This window comes from Penicillium waksmanii, assembly GCF_028829765.1.
Source record: "Penicillium waksmanii strain IBT 27052 chromosome Unknown utg000001l:1.0-4852451.0:1.0-4856178.0, whole genome shotgun sequence".
In the NCBI taxonomy this organism is placed as follows: domain Eukaryota; kingdom Fungi; phylum Ascomycota; class Eurotiomycetes; order Eurotiales; family Aspergillaceae; genus Penicillium; species Penicillium waksmanii.
Genome location: NW_026643248.1, coordinates 2,458,752 through 2,476,060, shown reverse-complemented (window position 1 = coordinate 2,476,060; position 17,309 = coordinate 2,458,752). Strand labels below are relative to the sequence as shown.

The following is a 17,309-nucleotide window of genomic DNA, read 5'->3' as shown; positions in this document are numbered from 1 at the left end:
GATTTGACAAAAGACTTATATTATCTTCTGAGGCACATATCGCTGTCATGGCCCATGAAAAATCTGCAGAACACACCCGCCGAGAGCTGGAAATAACAAAAGGGGAATAGAGAAATCGATCCACCAACGCCTGAGATAAGAACAACGACGAAAAAGGTACAATACACGCGCTCTAGACAGAAGTCTTCAACGGTGCCTTCCGGAAATGGGTGAGAAAATACCGCAAAGAAGGACATTTTGAGGTCCACAACGAACGGACGCAATTGAGAAAGCGCCAAAAAAAAAGGGTACAAAGAAACAAAGCGCAGCAAAAACGGCCGTAAATGTTCATACATCCAACCCACCATAACTCGTAAGTCATCGAAACGCCATTAACAATGCAAAGTGGTCAAGTAGTTCAATAGATGTACTTGCCAGGGTGAAAAATTATCCCGAAAAAAAATGATTTGTGCCGGTTGCTTTCCGAGGCCCGGTCACAGTGAGTGGGGAGAGGAGTTGAAATATGTAATATGGGTGATGAGGAGGAAAGACAGATTTCCTCACAAAAAAATGTCATAGCAGCTATTAGCCGCCCAATACGTGGCCGCCGCTCAGTATAGCATAGCTAGTCGACCGCACGATGGATGCTGGTGGTATTGGTGAGTGGTCCAATCCGTTCGGTGTGAGATGACCCGGCATGTTATTTTGAGAGTTATCCCAAGGATGATCTCCAAGGACCGTGATCCAATTCTGTCCGACTTCCTGTCGCAGAGCTTCTAACTGCTGACGGCAGAGCACCTCATCCAAGGCCCAATCCTTTCCCGCCGCGGGTTGCACAACAGCGGGCTGGACGTGGGATGAGCTTGCCAACTGTCCAGGCTTGACAGAGCTCTGGATACTGGAGGATCCTGACTGAGTCGCACTATCCAATTTCCATTGGTGGTCGTATGGGAGGATGGATGAGGGGCTAATCGGAGAATGGATTTGTTGCGTGGGCAGAACTGGCGGCATTGACGGCCCTGAACTACCCAAACCGTCCGATGTGAATGGGTTATCCGTCGATATATCGGCGATTCTTCGACGGTTGGTCTTCTTCCGGCGGCCAGTCCCTGTTTCATGATCTTTCCGCTGTGTCGTCTTGGCATACACTTCCACTTCGTCATCTTTTGGGTTGGGAAGAGGAATACCTTGAGCAATGACCGTGTTTGTGGGTTTATGCACCACGGTGGACTGGTCAGGTACGTTGGAGCGAACCACCGGAGCACTCTCAGGCTCGGCAACTCGATCGGCTAGTTGTTTTCTCTCGGTGTAGCCGGGACCCCGGCCATCGATGATGATATCTTCCGAGTATCCCGGGTGCGACGGAACAAGTTCATGATCACAACTCTGTAACCAGAGTGAGTTTTGGTAAAGGGGTTGCCGGACACCCAGATCTCCCGTATTTCAGGGAGGCTGGTAAGACGAGCCAGTTCGGTCGGATCCATGAGGTTATTGTCACGTAGGTCCAATCTCTCAAGAGACAGCAGGCGTTCGATACCCGCCAGCGAGCGAAGTCGGTTTCCTCGAAGGTTAAGTGCGGTAATAGCCGGAAGGGGATTGCGCGAAAGGGAGTGCAGCGACTCGATCATGCAGTGGGAAAGGTTCAAGGCTCGGAGCGCCATGAGAGAGGCAAGGCTATCGGGTATCTCTGTCAGGAGATTTGAAGAGAGGTCAAGCGAGTTCAAAGAGTTGGCCACAGGAGCGAGGCTGGCAGCAGAGATCGATGTCAGCGCATTGTCAGGTAAACCCAAATGGCGCAGGAATCGCCATTTCGATGGAGGTAGAACCCCTGGAAGGAGGGTGGAGGAGCTGCCGGTCCGATAGCCAGCCGACGTATCACTCGAATTGGAGCTACCGGAGCCCGTTCGTCGAATCCGCGCTGATTGACCACGGGCGTGACGCTGATGGCTCTGCTTCGTGGTCGGGCGACTTGGCGAGATGCTGTCCGCTCTCGACCGAATTTTCCCGCCTTCAGAACTGCCTCGAATCATGGGTGCGGACCTAGGGCTGGTGCTACTAGCCAGTGCGTTCTCAACAACGGGCGAGCCAGGAGCAGACAGCGATGTATGATCCGGTGCACGGACAGGTTGTGAGGAGTTGCCATTCGTCCATCCAAGCGGCGGAGACTGTTGAGACTTTGTCGAACGTCGTCGTCGCTTGTCCATGTCATCCAGCACGATCCCTGTCAATAGGTCCGCAGGGTCATCCAGATGAGCCCGCTTAATGGAGAGAGTTCGCAGCTGTTCAGACAGTCGGTCCCAGCCATAAAAAGAACGATAATCTATGTCAATGATCTCTAGAGCACTCAGGTTTTTGAAGGAGTGAAGCGGCACAGCCGTATCGAAGGGAAACTCTTCATATCCTCGAATCAAACAGGCGCGGTGGTCCGGGGCAAGGCGCAAACACGGGATTTTGGTGAATGCAGAGTAAAGATACTTTAGGTCTGCCTCTAGAGCAACCTTGGCCCTTTCCGATTTGGATGATGACTCCTTGGATCCTAGACCAAAGGAGGACCAGAGACCACTCATACCCGACATGACACTACGAACACTGGAGACGGAGTGGATAGAGGCTCCATCGCCCTTAGACCGCTGTGGCTTATTCAGGAAGGACACGTAGGACTGAGAGACCTCGGTATGGATGTTCTCCAACCGGACGTTCATAGGGCCCACCGCAATCGAAAGATCCTCGAACTGTGAGAGCAGGTAGAAGAGGTGGTGTGGAGTGAGGGTGAGTTTTGCGGGTTTGATGCTCTGCGAGGTAAATTTCAGAGCCCCAAAAGACAAGGCGGAGGCGAGAGTCGTGGGGGAGAATGCCGAGCCGTTCGAGTTCGAGGCGCTGGCGGGCGATTGCGCTGTCACCACATTTTTGGATTGGCGTCGGAGCTGCAAAGCGTTCGCGAGCGCTTTTTCGTGGGTACGAACGAAGCTGGCGAGGTTCTATAGGACGATAGAGAAAAAAAAATCAGCCAAAATAACCCGAGGACCAAATGCAAACAAAAAGCAGGTGAAAAAAAAAAGGTAGAGATGGGCGATCATCGCAGCTAGGAAGTGGGGGCAGACACACCTTGATGAAGAGTTGTCCATCTTCAGTGTTCAACTTCTCCATGGTTGGAGAGGAGTCCAGCGAGACAGGATCCTAGCTCGGAGAACTCTGAAGAGGATGGCTCAGTAGATACAACCAGAGAGACCTGACATTTTGCTGGTGCGAGCAGGAGAAGAAAAAGGAGCGTGTCGCCTAGGCAATGTGAGGAGTTAGCGCATGCGATTGAGCAGCAGGGTTCAGGGGGGAGGGGGAGTAAGTACCTCGTGGGAAAGGAATGTACCAACTTGACAGGTCGGATTATGAACCTGGGAAGGGGAGTGTTAAAATTAGGAAGATGAGAAAGGTTGGAGGAGGAGGAGGAGGAGAAGGGAAGAAGGGAAGTCGGTGGTGGCACGGGGTAACCGCTCAATAAGAATGGGAGTGCAGGCAAAAGATAACAATACACTAAAATTACTAGGGTACCTTAGATACCTGAGGTACCCTTCAACTCTATCAGATTTGTACGTTACCCTTGGTATTATTGCGCGGGGTCTGACTCCATTCGTTATTTGATTTGATCATTTAAATTTAAATCTAAATTTATTGAGAACTCATGTACTCAAGTTAACTTCAACTCCGTACGTATCGCAATGGTCTGATCGCATGGCCTCATTTCCTTTATGTTGACTGCCTACTCCCCTCACGTCAAATCACAACTTGTCTCATCTCGACACTTTTGTCACTCGATTGGTATTTTTCATTTCGGGGGTCCCGTTTTGTCCCTTTTTGAGGGGGAATCTCTTTCTTTCAATTGTACGGAGTATATTACCCTAGCTTTCTCTATTTTTCATCGCCGGTCAAAAAAAGAAGCTGCAGGAGACCCCAGTGGGTGGCAAGCCTATGGAGAGGCTATATGAAGGGGCCTAGGATTTAGTTCGCTGCTCGGCCGCGTCTATCAGAAATCTTCGGTTGGATCGACCGGCCCCTCCTAAAAGGGACATGCGACTAGGAATGTCCGTGGTGGTTTGATTTGATCCTGCTGCATGGCTTGTACCGTGTGGATTGTCGCAGCATTCTGAGTCGATCCCCTCGAGCAAGGATAACTCTTGTCTATCACGCCCGCGGTGGGTCCGCCAAAGTCTCCCCTCCCCTCGATCGACATGGGAAGAGACGAGGGAAAAAAAAAGAGGAAATGCGATAAGTTGATACGATACTCTCTTGACCCTATCCACACTCCACTCCACCACCACCACTCCCACCTGAGATGCACTGCAAATCCCACAGTGGCGGGTGCTGATCGTCCTGGATCTCACCCACTGCAGCGACGCAGCCACACCAAAAGGCAACCCAGCGGCCCTCGATGGTGCAGACCGGGTGGGAATGCCGAGAGATGTTTAGCCCAGTTGCCCCGTGCTCTTCCTGGCCCGCTTTTTCTTTTTTAGTGCCAAAAGACCCACTGTGGAAACTCCGTGTTCCCGAGTGCTGTGTCCAGTCTTGGTCGTGGTTTTGCCCTGGCGGTCATCCGCAGTGCACGCTCTTTCAAAGGCGTGCAGCACGTCGAGTGCTATCGCGATATGCCATTGGTGGAGATGTATATCCCCCAGGAGAACATATGCGTCGCAAGAATCTTCGCAACCATGGGTCATCTGCGAGAATGGAAAATATAGAGGGAAAAAAAAACCCGAAGACCGTTTGGCGCTTTGGAGGGACTCCATGAACTATCGACTGACGAATCACACACCCGCATCAATATGGGCATTACGCTATCTGGCGCCATACGGGTCAGCTCGCACTGACATCTGACATTCTCGGGTGGAGCCTACGATGTACATACTAGTAGTACGGAGTCCTAGTATTTTTTTTTTTTTTTGGAGAGCGGCGTCAAATATCGTGGTGGAGCACTCGGAGTAAATCCTCTTGTCAATGACATCAAATGTCTCCAATATAGACATTGGCATCGGGATAAGATGTCGTTCTTTTGCTCATCTCTGACTTTTCAACTCACAATGGACTTGACTTCGTTTACACCGCTTCCGCATTCCGGCCCGAAGGGGTAAACCTGGGCGTTGACCGAGCCATGGTACTACGCGATCCCCTTGGTTTCATCTATGTGAATACGGCCGGGATACTGTTGACAGGTCGCACCAGAGGTCGCTTATAACGGCGTTCCAAGCTGTTTCAGGACCAGCCTGCATCCATGGACATGAAGAAGGTTTAAAGGACTATTAAATGAATAGTACGGAGTATATTGTGCATGCTCCTCTACTTCGTACTTCGACTGCTTTGAAATAGTACTCATAGGGGCATGGCATCGGACAGGTAGAGTCAAAATCCCCCCCTGAAGCCAATCTCTCAAGGCGCGGGGTAGTCAAACAATTCCATGACCATTCACATTCCTGGGACCATGGCGCCGCTGGACGCTCGGTTCAACCTCAGATCCCAGCCCACTGCAGAAAGCCTGCATTTGCAAGGAGTTCGCATGCAGCATCCTTGCATATCCGTATACATAGAGCACAGTGTACCAGTGTTATGCTTTTCCCCTTTACCATTAGGTGCCATTGAGAGAGACAAAACACAACACTTTTACCCCGCCCAATTGAGGAATGTTGAGCACATGGAAATTGCGACTGTATGGCCGAAAGGGGGGTAACATATGATAGTATGTGATCATCCACTTGATCGCCCCGCCCCCTTCCTGGGTATACCTACTACGTATGCCGTTCCCAGAGGAGACGAATAAGCAGCCCTCGGGCGTTGGCCGGCTCTCCACACCTGGGCGATCTATCCAGCACGAGCATACGAAGGTGATATCGCGGGGGCTGCGCTTATTGGACATGCCCTGGTCATTTGCAGCATGCGCCAAGACCAATGTGGCTCGCTGAGCCTTCGCAGGCCTTGATACCGAGTGGTCCTGCACTCTATTGGCAAACAATTCGGGATATGCATAGAGACGAATATGGAAATTCCATCGGGATAGGATCTTTGAAAGCCCTCAAGTGTTGCCCGCCACCAGAGAAACCCGGGGGGCGGGCAGGGTGTTGAACCCCTGGCCCTACGGTAGACCGAATGTAGAATTAGAGGCGGCTACCGCGCAACAAACTCGGTTTACATCCAGTTCTGTATTTTTGTACCTCCATCGTCTGCCTGAGATCAGTCGCGTTCATCTATTTGCCGCTGGTCTACACAGCTGAGGGGCTGAGGTCTCGGGAGGAGCGAAACACAACGCCATGAAATGTTTGCTTTTTTTTTCCTGACTCAAGGATTCACAGAAATTCAGGTCGATCGCCATGATCAGCATCAAGGGTCGCATATGACTGGGAAAAGAGTCCGGGACACGCCAAAAAGAGCCTAATTAGCGAGAAATCCTAAGCAATGGCCCACTAATATGCAGGCTATCATCATCACGAACAGGGTCAGGTGATCCAAAGGCAAGTATTTGAGCGGACGGTGCCCGCCAGTTGGTTGAAGTTGGCCCCCAATTCACACCAATCGACAGTCCCTAGTACGAGTAGGTGTAGTGCCACTGTGCAGCCCGCTAGCGCGAGAGACCTCGGGTTCCGCTGCACATCCGATATCGCGCCCGGGTCGCATGCGGCTAAATCGACAGAGTTAACTTCTCGTCAGCCCATAGGACGCTTTCCTGGCCCTCCATTTCGGTATCTTGTCTCAAAACTTTCCTGGGTCCGCCAATCAGCAGGGTTCAATGGCCATCTCCGTTGAGATCTGAACGGGCTACCATCTAGCGGTGTGATGCCGCTATGCCATACATCTGTACATGCGCCGGAGGTTTTTGGAGGGGTAGATGCAGCCTGCACGACGTGGACTGATACGCATTACGTAGAAGATCTGGGGAGAGGGTCATTGTCCAATGGATATTACCGTGGGAGAAGTGAGAAAGGTAGGAGGGTGTAGGTGTAGTTCGGAAGACTATGCGGGTTGTCCGTAGGGGCTGTCCGGGCTATGCCATCATCAGAACTGGGGTAGCATTCCACGACGTTTCGACGAAGAATTGGAGCTACGAATATTGTTGCACAAGATTAGGCCATTGGCCAATCTCAATTGCTCTTGCGTAACACCCCGTGGTAGGATGGGATGGTACAATCTCGGAAATCGGACGAGACCTCTAAAACAACTGCCGTGACGGCCACGGCCGGTCTCTTGACAATGCTTCGTAGATGGAGGGGTTGGAGGGGTTGTCTGGAATATCTTCACACGCCTTCGAGGCGGTCTGGTAGTTGAAAGTCAAAAGGTTGTAGTTCCCGCCAATGCAAAGAATCGAACCATGGTTGAACCAGAACAATAGCGCTGTTTCTTTCCTAAGGTTATTTTCTTATCTGCGGGGCAACGGTCACTAGCCACACTCCTCGCCAGCCACATCTAACCCCACTGCGGAGTGGCTGGTGGGTCCTGGCACGTGACGCTGACGTCGTATGCTGAGGAGCTTCCCCAACCGGCTTTGTTTCATGATGTTCCTGTTCCTGCTTTCAACGCCATGCATACATGGTCAACATGACTTCCGAGGAGAAAAAGCAGCAATCCGACCCCTTCGACCCGGTCGGACTGCCAGATTACGACGAAGATTTCATCGATCCGGACGACCTACGTCGATTCGAACAAGCACTCAATGCCCCAGAAGCTTCCCCATTGGTAGCCCTTAACGACTGGCGCCCTATCAACCAACGTGTACGCAAGACCCGCGGTCGCCGCAAGAACCCGAAGCGAAGCAAGGATGAAACTAGAGAAGGCGTCCTATACACAGTTCTCAAATGGCCCTTCCTCTTCACGGTCTTCGCATGGATCGCCATGCTGAGCCTTGGCTACATTTTGGTCAGAGTCTACATCTTCCTATATGAGCAATGGGTCACATGGAGGGGGAAGAGGCAGCGGCTGAGAAAGGACTTGTCAGTACAAAAGAACTATGCAGATTGGTTGAAATCAGCCCAAGCGCTGGATGCCCATCTCGGCAATGAAAGCTGGAAGCAGACCGATGAGTACGCTTACTACGATCATATCACGATTGATAAAGTGGTGGCCCAGCTGAAGAAAGCAAGGGCGGATACGGAGTGGGAGGCTGAGCATGGTCGGGTGAGTGTCAACGACACTCCGGCCGTGGAAGAGCTTCGGTCTCTGTTGGAGGCTTGTGTGAAGAACAACTTTGCAGGAGTGGAGAACCCTCGAATCTACAGCGAGGCCTATTCGGGAACCAAGGAGCTAGTTCAAGAATATATCGATGAGGTACATTCGTGTATTCAGCTGGTACTGAGCAGCAAGCAGGTCGATCGGGAAGCCAAATATCAGCATTTCAAGCATCTTGATACCAACTTCGGGAGGACCGCGCTATGCCTCTCGGGCGGAGCTACCTTTGCATACTATCACTTCGGGGTAGTCAAGGCGCTGCTGGATAATGGTGTGCTGCCAGAGCTCATTACTGGTACATCAGGCGGAGCACTAGTTGCTGGCCTGGTGGCAACCCGGACCGACGAGGAGCTGAAGCAACTGCTAGTACCGGCACTTGCTCACCGAATTCGCGCCTGTCACGAAGGTATCACAACGTGGGTTCGTCGTTGGTGGAAGACAGGTGCTCGGTTCGATACACTAGACTGGGCTAAACAATGCAGCTGGTTCTGCAGGGGTTCGACTACTTTTCGAGAAGCCTATGAAAGAACTGGCCGCATATTGAATGTGTCCTGCGTGCCCTCGGACCCCCATTCTCCTACTATTTTGGCAAACTACCTGACATGCCCCGACTGTGTCATCTGGAGTGCCGTGCTCGCCTCAGCTGCCGTGCCCGGCATCCTTAATCCGGTCGTTCTGATGACCAAAAAGCGGGACGGTACACTTGCCCCTTACTCGTTCGGGCACAAGTGGAAAGACGGAAGCCTGCGGACCGATATTCCCATCAAAGCGCTGAACTTACATTTCAATGTAAACTTCACGATCGTATCTCAGGTAAGATTCTATCCTTGATGAAAACGTCAGCCACTGACACTACTTTAGGTCAACCCCCATGTGAACCTCTTCTTTTTTAGCTCCAGAGGAACCGTGGGGCGACCGGTCACCCACCGCAAGGGACGTGGCTGGCGTGGTGGGTTTCTCGGCACCGCTATTGAGCAGTACATCAAACTCGATCTTAACAAATGGCTCCGAGTCCTACGCCATTTAGAGCTACTACCTCGGCCACTGGGGCAAGACTGGAGTGAGATTTGGCTACAAAAGTTTAGGGGCACTATTACGATCTGGCCTAAAAGCATCGCTTCCGACTTCTACCACATTCTCTCTGATCCAACGCCCGAGCGGCTCGCTCGCATGATTCAAACCGGTCAGCAAAGTGCTTTCCCTAAAATTCAATTCATCAAAAATCGACTTAATATCGAAACGGCGATCATGAGAGGACTTCAAGAATGTTCCGTCACCGGGGGCCGTTCGTTGTCCCCCATTCTATCACGTCGGCGCCATAATCCTGAGTCTGAGCCATCTGACGCTTTGCTTAAGCGACTGGATGAGAACCTCCCCGAAAAGAAATAACGACTCTGGATACAAGTCCGAGTCGCATTATCTGGATTTCTCTGATGGCATGTCGCACTCAACTGCCTCCTCGCGCCCTCAGACCCCGACTTCTAGGAGGGGTAGCCTTATGGAGGAGATGCGGCGCCAGTCGGCTGTCTTCTTTGATGATACCGACTTGGATGGTGACGAATATGCTGTAGTCACCTGAGTTTCTTTTCGTGGCGGCTTAAGCGCCTATTTTATGGGAGGTGGCCAACCCATGACGTTGAACCGAGTGTTCCCCCTTTTAGCAAGCTGCAGCCCTGTCTTCCGTCATGAAGCACCCCCGCCCAAATCAGATATTCGATATGACAGGCGGCTCCTGCTGATCTTTTTGTTTGAGGGCGGATACTTTCGGGTCTGACTTCCCTCAACTATCTGTCTCATCCTAGGGTACCCGCGCCCCCGCTTTTCGAAGGGTCTTACATTCGCATGCCAAGGAGTTTTGATTTTTAGCCTGGATACATATTATATCACGTTGTTTTTGGGTTTTGCGTTTGCCCATTTGCAAATTTCTCACGATTCTTACGATCTTGCTGGTTGCCTTTTGTTGGATAAAAATGGTTACCGTTTATAGTCGGTATCGTTTTTTGTACTATATCTCACCCCATCAATCTTCCCCATCAGAACGAATGTAATACATTTTTGAGCAAGCCTGATCTTCACTGCAACATAGGTAGTCTAGTACTAGCTCCAAAGTATAATATGAGGTCGTTGATTGTCAAGATAGCAGAAATTCCAGTGCGGGACCCAGAGGCACAATGACATCAGCCATGGCTATCACGGCTACTAAGGTATCAGATCTAATTTTCGACGCTAATGCAATGTACGATGGTGTCATTTAATATATGGCCCAGTCAATATTGTGTGCATGGTAATATCGTCGGGCATGTTCAATTTAGGACATGACGTTTTGTCCGGTTGTATCGGTACAACGATTCAGATTGCTGTCTGTTTTTTGAGATCTCAACAGCGACGCAAATTATACGTTGTCTTTTTGGTTTTCTGTCGCGGAAGGGCTACTACAAATCTATCTTGATAACTGATACTACCTATAATTCTATTCATGGGTAAGGGTGTGGTGATGGCTCACCCATCAGGCTTTTTACACCATTAGGCCAGACCCTTCATTTTGGTGCCTAGTTTAAAACTCGCTGTAGACCTAGTGCATGTCTGAAGTTCTGTGTGCTCCAACACATGATTGGCTATGTAGTATACAAGTTTGAGCCTCATTTTCAAATATATGTGTATTATTCAATCTAACAAGAACATCGAAGCTGCACATCGTCCATTGGTTAAAGAAGCAATGACAACAATCAGAAATTGATTCTTTGGCACTTGACCGATTTCTGGAAATCGTTCAAGTCGTTCGGGTCGAGAAATCGTCGTTTCCCATCTCCACTTCCCGTGATTGCAATGGCCCACGGAAGATTCTTCACCGTTGACGAATATCTGGACAGAAGAAACTCCAACTTCCGGATTGCTCGATAACACGGTGCCTTCCATCGAGACACGACGGCAGATTTTCTGCTTCGCTCCCTCTATCGGCTCACTTCTTGCTGTCGTAGCTTCGAGAATAGGCCTGGCTTTCATTGAACCCGTTTGGGGAATTGTAGATAGTGAAATATGGTCTGTTGGCAATGGAGGAGTCAACAAAGGAACAGTTCGAGCATGAGTTGCTGCTTCGTATGCATATGCATAGCAAAGGAGATCGTTGTCCGAGTAAGCTTTTGATGCGAATGTGACTCCCACGGGCATGCGTTTACTCTTCATTGTGCCCATTGGGACGGTGATGCAAGGGATACCACAATGCTTAAGAGATCGTCCACCGTTAGAATACTTGACCCCATCCTGTAGAGCATGGGTCAACGGTTCTATCTCCTCATCACAATTAGCGTACGCAACATCTCCGTTGGTGGGAAAGGCGAGAAGGTCGAAATCATTAGAATCCATCCAATCCTCGAATTCTCTCTTCCGCATATTTTCCAATGACTGAATAGCTTCTTTTGTACCAGGAAGTGTGTCAACTGAACGTGTCCGATTCTTGACAAAATCAATCATGTCAGAGTAACGAACTTGATTGTATGTCTCGGTAAATTTTATCGGATCGTCCATCGGTGCGATGTGTGGATGGATCTTGTCTGGGTCAGACTCAGCAAGGCTTGAGCAATTCGGGTCGTTGTTCTGTCGGAGAAAATCATCCCAGGCAGTGGCTATCATTTGACAGCGTTCAATGCTATTCCAGTTTCCGGGCATTCCGGGTACATTGCAGCTTTGTCCCGGGAAGTCCTTTTTGGTATACTGTTCGAGGAAAGGGAAATCGGACTCGATGATTGTAGCTCCAAGATCCTCCAGCGTCGTACGCGTATTCTCCCAAAGCCTTTGCACAGATTCCGTGCAGACATGGGGCGGCTTTGCAGATTGAATACCGATAAAACACCTGGGAACAGCAACACGTTTTCCAATAAGTGAATAAGGATCCGCTAAAGAGTTGAAGCTGACAGGTCGAACGTCCGAAGCATGGGGGATCGGAACGAACTTTTGATTCCTCCAGAAGTCAAATCCTTCTGCTGATATCTTGTCATCTGCCACTATGACGTCTAGGAGAATAAACAGATCTTCCATTGTTCGGGTGTGAGGAACAATAACATCGCACGTTGGGTAAAGAGGCCATTGACCTCTATTCGGTATCAACCCCCGAGACGGTGAGTATCCAATGAGCGCATTATTCGATGCCGGTGCCCTTCCCGAAGAAACAGTTTCTCCAGCAAGTCCAAAAGCGGCGAAGCTTGCAGCTGTTGATGTGCCCGACCCGTTGGAGGAGCCAGATGCATAGGCTGTGGTGGAATAGGTGGGATTGTACGGACTTTCTGCCCTGCCATAAAGTCCTCGTTGTCCCCCACCATCCGCCATTGCTGGCATATTGGTCTTGCCTATTATTATGGCCCCAGCTTCACGAAGGAGTGAAACGATTGCTGCGTCGTCCGAGGCAATCAGCTCGCTGAATGCAGGCGACCCCGCGGCTACGGTCATGCCTTTGACCTTGAAACTGTCCTTCACTGTGAATGGAATGCCTTCCAAGGGCCTTGGTGGCAGACCGCTGGCTCGATAGTCATCTGATTCTTGGGCTTCCTGAAATACATTCGGATTCAGAACACAGACTGAGTTCAGTGAAGGACCTCGACAATCGTAGTATCCAATTCGGTGCAAGTAGAGGGAGACAAGCCGCACGCTGGATATGGCACGGATATTCAAAGCATGAAGCAGCTCCTTCACGCTGGCCTCGACAAGGTTGATTTTATTTGATGCTTCTTCAACATCAAGTGCCGGCATTCTCATAGTAAATTGTATCTTGCAGCTGCGACAACGCCGAAAGGGTAGGTAGAGAGAGAAGGTAAAATATTATGAATTCTGGATAGTATCTTTATTGCAGTTGATCTTTATATCCAAGTTGCATTACTTTTGGTTTCTTTCACTTAAATAAAATCAATGAATGCTACATGTTGATGTTCGGACCTCTATACTTCAAGAGTACAGAACTCTGTTCTGATTGGTGAGAATCCATCTCTCGGCTCGACTTTCCCTTGAGAGTGACCCGGCTCGCATTGCCATTTGTCTCCTACTTTTGGTTCTTCATCTTCCTTTAGTTTCAAATGGCTAGGAAGGATGCTAGTGATCCTCGCAATGTAAAGTATGGTGGAGACCGTTGATTCACTTGGGCTTCGCTCCCAAGTTGTTGATGGTCAGATTCATGTTCACTTTCTACGTGTATAATTGTGAGACATCAACTCACGAACACCCTCAAGTAATAGATGAGGCTTGATCCTTCGTCAACAAAAAGTTCATATCCAGAATGAGAAGGCTTAAAATCTATATCCCGTTGCTAAGTAAGTATAAACGCTTGAAGTTTTGAAGTAGAGCTGCAGAATCATCGTCTGGCAATTTCAAGTTACTTGTTATTCGTTATCTATGACTCTTATATTAATATAGCCGATATCCCCATTTCACGCATAGTGCTTCTACTATCGGCTCGACCAGTCTCCTGCAGCTGCCAGCATTTCTTGATTATTTTCAAAACCGTCGCACTATTTCCCATTCTCCCTGATTCGCGAACTATGTCGGACATTAACTTTTCGAAAATTGAGCGAGTGTGCGATTGCGCCATACAACCAATTACACATAGTGCCCATACCGAACCCGTGAGAGAATATGTCCATGGTCTATTCTGGAGTGCAATCACACTCCTCGCAACCGCACTCTGAATTTCAGGCAACGCAGGCAAGGGGCCAGATACGGTACTATGTAACAGCACTAAAGCAGCCAGCGCGAAGAGACGAGTAACCCAATTTGATAACGGCTCAACATTTGGGTGTTCCTATAGATGACTCCATCAGTAAGAGTCCGAGCCAGAAAAGAAGACGATGAATGTCATGATCTTACACTTCGGGCCAGATCGAGGCTCTGGATTCCATTTTCCAGCCGCGTTTCTATGCCCTGGCCATTGTTGGCAAGTTCACGGATACTCAGTACACCATCTTTTTCTTGTGTTTCCTTCCAAATGGAGAATTGCGCAATGTCTCCAATCATTTCCATCACCCAATTCTGACATCCCATGAGATCTGCTGTGTTTAAACCCGGTATTTGGAGCCAGCGACGGTAAGGAAGTTGGGGCGCACGTCCAGTTGGAAGACAGGCAAAAAGGTCGAACCATATTACAGTCACCAAAAGAAACTCAAGACCATCCTTCACGCTACCCTTTATGAGTTGAAGATTTTCGATCAAGGGGCTTGGGTGATTATTGCGATAGTGGAGTGTGGGATTGAAAATTGTTTCGGCTGACAATAGATTCATCACGGACGTAGCAGCATCAAGATGTACAAGCCAATCATGTTCTGCGCCACTAAATACCTTAATAGCGTTGTTAGACCATTCATACAAGAGAGAGTGATTATTCTTCACTTACTTCGAAACTTATCAACATGAAACTACATGTCAAAAACTCCGCCAGCTCTGTATGGTTTTCACGTAATTTGTCTCCTTTTTCGCTCATGAGATCGCAAAGCTCCCTTAAAGCTCTTGAATGGTGGTCCCAGGCTCTTTGCTTTCGTTGGAACTCTTCTTCGGTCCCAATCATTGCGCTTTGAAGAAGGGACGCAAGGCTCAATACAGCATGATATAGAGGCCCCCGCTTTATTAGAAGAGAGAATAACCAGCCTCGATTGCCCAAGCGAGAGCGCGGATCATGATATGGAAATTGCCATGGGAATACTTGATCGAGGTAATGCATCAGCAACCATGCCTCTTGAGAATCAATATTAGTGTTTCCCTCGAGGGACCTCGGGCTAGATTCTGCATCAACTTCAACGGTCTCGTCTTGAGCGCAGCTGTTGATATTGTCCTCTGATTCGAGGGAAGACTCCGATATAGTTTGCTCATGATCTGGTAGCGACGAGTAAGGTGGGCTGCGAGGCGTGATCACAGCATGCAACCCTTCGTCTCCCTGCGTTGGTGCTGGTGTTTCGGATAGTGATCGAGATAGGTCATTAGCCCTTTTTCGGGCCCGACCCTGCATCTTCTTGACCCGGCGAAAATTTTCCTTGATAGCTGCCTTAATTCGAGTCTTTTCTTTTTGCTCCTCCGGTCCACCATCCATCCACGCCGGCTTAGGGCCATAGCCGTGGCAATGAACATGTCGATCAGTGCATTCTTTGCACATAGGCGTCTCCAAATCGCATCTCCGATGCCTTACACGACAGGTCCAGCATCCCGGTGATACTAGAGGCATAGTTAAAAGCTCATATCGTTGATTTTGTGTAAGGTGAGGTCTTAAGAGAGGGGTCGGAGCTTGTTAATAGTCAAGGTGGGAGTTGAATTAAGGAAACTCGAAGCGCCTGATGAGGTAATCATTTCAAGGTTCGCGGTTCTCTTGGCAATCTGCCCATGTTTACGATACATATAGTTAGATGCTTGTGTAAAAAGCAATTGAATATTTATACCTAGACATACGCTCAGGATATGAAATAGGCTACAATATGAAAATTATGATCTTAAATATGCTCATACACCTCTTCCATACTACCTAATCCTTCCGAGTCGTTTATATGGGCTGACAACAACTCATAGTTAGAGACCTCAGTTTAATCTTTATCCAGCGTTGCATGAGAATGGACGATTCAGAGACCCCGTACGAAATTTCGACATCTGTTAAAGTTAGCTTTGGAATACGGGGCCCGCTCAAGGAGAGAACTCACCACCTCTGTTACACTTGCGTACATTCCGCACCCGAGAATGGTGATTCCGACGATAAACACAATCAGGTTCAAGATACCATGGCGAATGTTTTGTTTTTCAGACCAAGAACCTTCTCTCAGGAGAAAGAACCATAAGACAGGTGGTAGATAAAACGAGAAACCGGATACGAGTAAGGCGCCGCAGATTGAGAGTAGTTCGGAGAAGAAGGGAATTGCTTCAGCAATGACCCAGGCGAGAATATTGATCAAGGCCACGACCGTCAACCAAGTCACCCATCCTTTGGTAGTGTTGACATAGCGGACAATCGAGTCCTGATATATACGCCCATGGATGAAACGACAGGCAACGGTTGCATTGATGGAGCCAGATATGAAAATGACAGGCAGTGCCACTCCAAAGGCGACCTTCACAAGAGGGGGACCGGCAGATAGAAGTGCCGGTGACTGAACATCTTGTCCAACAAAGGCATATATGAGTGACCCTGTAAGAGCATATATAGTCATCTGTGTGGTTGCCAATGTCGTTATGGATTTCGTAAAGTCTTTCGGGGTGTGCATCTCGTCCATGAAAGATGGTTGGGCAGAGGAAAAGGCATAGGCGAAAGCGATATTTGAGATAGCCACAAAAGCCTCGCTAAACGTCAGGTTCTCCTTGGGCCATGCCGACCATGATGATGAAGCATTTGTTGACTCGTGGCTTTGAACACCAGTTGCGATGATGCTGATCCCAATTGCCACTATAATGGATGCAAAGTCAATGTACCCCAAGATTGAGATTTCGGCGAAGGAAGGAGGAACGGCAAAGGCGAAGAGTATGATTCCTGAGACAACACTGAAAACGAGGGCGCAAACATTACTCCCGGTAATGGTAGCAAGTGCAAGTTTGCCGGTCAAACAATGCGATCCCACTGTCAAGGTCATAAGAGCCACAAAGCCGACAGTAAAGATCTTGTCGCCAGCACCACCCATTAAGAGACGGCCAAAGTCAACATAATGAGGCAAGTGGGGATATTTCAGCTTCACAAGACCGACGATATAACTGGCATAAATTGCAATGACTCCCAGCCCAATGGTCAGAATGATTCCTGCAACCATTCCCAGTGTTGCGAATGCCGCAGGGAGACTCAAGCTGCCCAATGCAATTGATTGAACAATGAGCACGACTGTGAGGCGCTTCCATCCAAGACGATGGAAATGCTGGTCTCCTTGGTTAGCTCGCTCATGGTCTTCTTGAAGAAGGACTTTCCCAATGATCTCGCCCTCAGATTGGTCGGGTTCAATCACATGAGGCATCTCCTTTTTGACATAGGCGCTAGTATCAGAGCTACCTCTGATATCGTGTGTCATCGTTCAATGGGTGGTATGGGATAGAAAAGATTGGACTTTCGAGAACGGAGACCAAAAGAATGAGCATTTTCGCTGAGAAGATTGGCGAAGAGGAGCTGTTTTGACACCAGTGGTTATTGCCGG

General features: G+C 49.3%; 5 protein-coding genes across 5 annotated transcripts; 1 reads left to right on the top strand and 4 right to left on the bottom strand.

Annotated features, from left to right (window-relative positions):
- Nucleotides 1–564: 564 nt before the first annotated feature.
- On the bottom strand, nucleotides 565–3,126 carry N7481_000897 (leucine-rich repeat domain-containing protein; the record flags this gene model as incomplete). The annotated part of the gene is made up of 3 exons (XM_057260116.1): nucleotides 565–1,319; nucleotides 1,373–2,957; nucleotides 3,085–3,126. 3 exons carry the CDS (start codon nucleotides 3,124–3,126, stop codon nucleotides 565–567), a joined length of 2,382 nt encoding a protein of 793 aa, XP_057127948.1.
- A 4,425-nt stretch (nucleotides 3,127–7,551) lies between these two features.
- On the top strand, nucleotides 7,552–9,757 carry N7481_000896 (patatin-like phospholipase domain-containing protein; the record flags this gene model as incomplete). The annotated part of the gene is made up of 3 exons (XM_057260115.1): nucleotides 7,552–8,982; nucleotides 9,040–9,467; nucleotides 9,535–9,757. The coding sequence occupies 3 exons, from the start codon at nucleotides 7,552–7,554 to the stop codon at nucleotides 9,755–9,757; spliced, it is 2,082 nt and encodes a 693-aa protein (XP_057127947.1).
- A 1,085-nt stretch (nucleotides 9,758–10,842) lies between these two features.
- On the bottom strand, nucleotides 10,843–12,921 carry N7481_000895 (amidase family protein; the record flags this gene model as incomplete). The annotated part of the gene is made up of 1 exon (XM_057260114.1): nucleotides 10,843–12,921. The coding sequence occupies one exon, from the start codon at nucleotides 12,919–12,921 to the stop codon at nucleotides 10,843–10,845; it is 2,079 nt and encodes a 692-aa protein (XP_057127946.1).
- A 1,095-nt stretch (nucleotides 12,922–14,016) lies between these two features.
- On the bottom strand, nucleotides 14,017–15,373 carry N7481_000894 (Zn(II)2Cys6 transcription factor; the record flags this gene model as incomplete). Its single annotated transcript, XM_057260113.1, has 2 exons — nucleotides 14,017–14,496; nucleotides 14,552–15,373. 2 exons carry the CDS (start codon nucleotides 15,371–15,373, stop codon nucleotides 14,017–14,019), a joined length of 1,302 nt encoding a protein of 433 aa, XP_057127945.1.
- A 388-nt stretch (nucleotides 15,374–15,761) lies between these two features.
- N7481_000893 (uncharacterized protein) lies at nucleotides 15,762–17,186 on the bottom strand (the record flags this gene model as incomplete). The annotated part of the gene is made up of 1 exon (XM_057260112.1): nucleotides 15,762–17,186. The coding sequence occupies one exon, from the start codon at nucleotides 17,184–17,186 to the stop codon at nucleotides 15,762–15,764; it is 1,425 nt and encodes a 474-aa protein (XP_057127944.1).
- Between the last annotated feature and the right edge of the window lie 123 nt (nucleotides 17,187–17,309).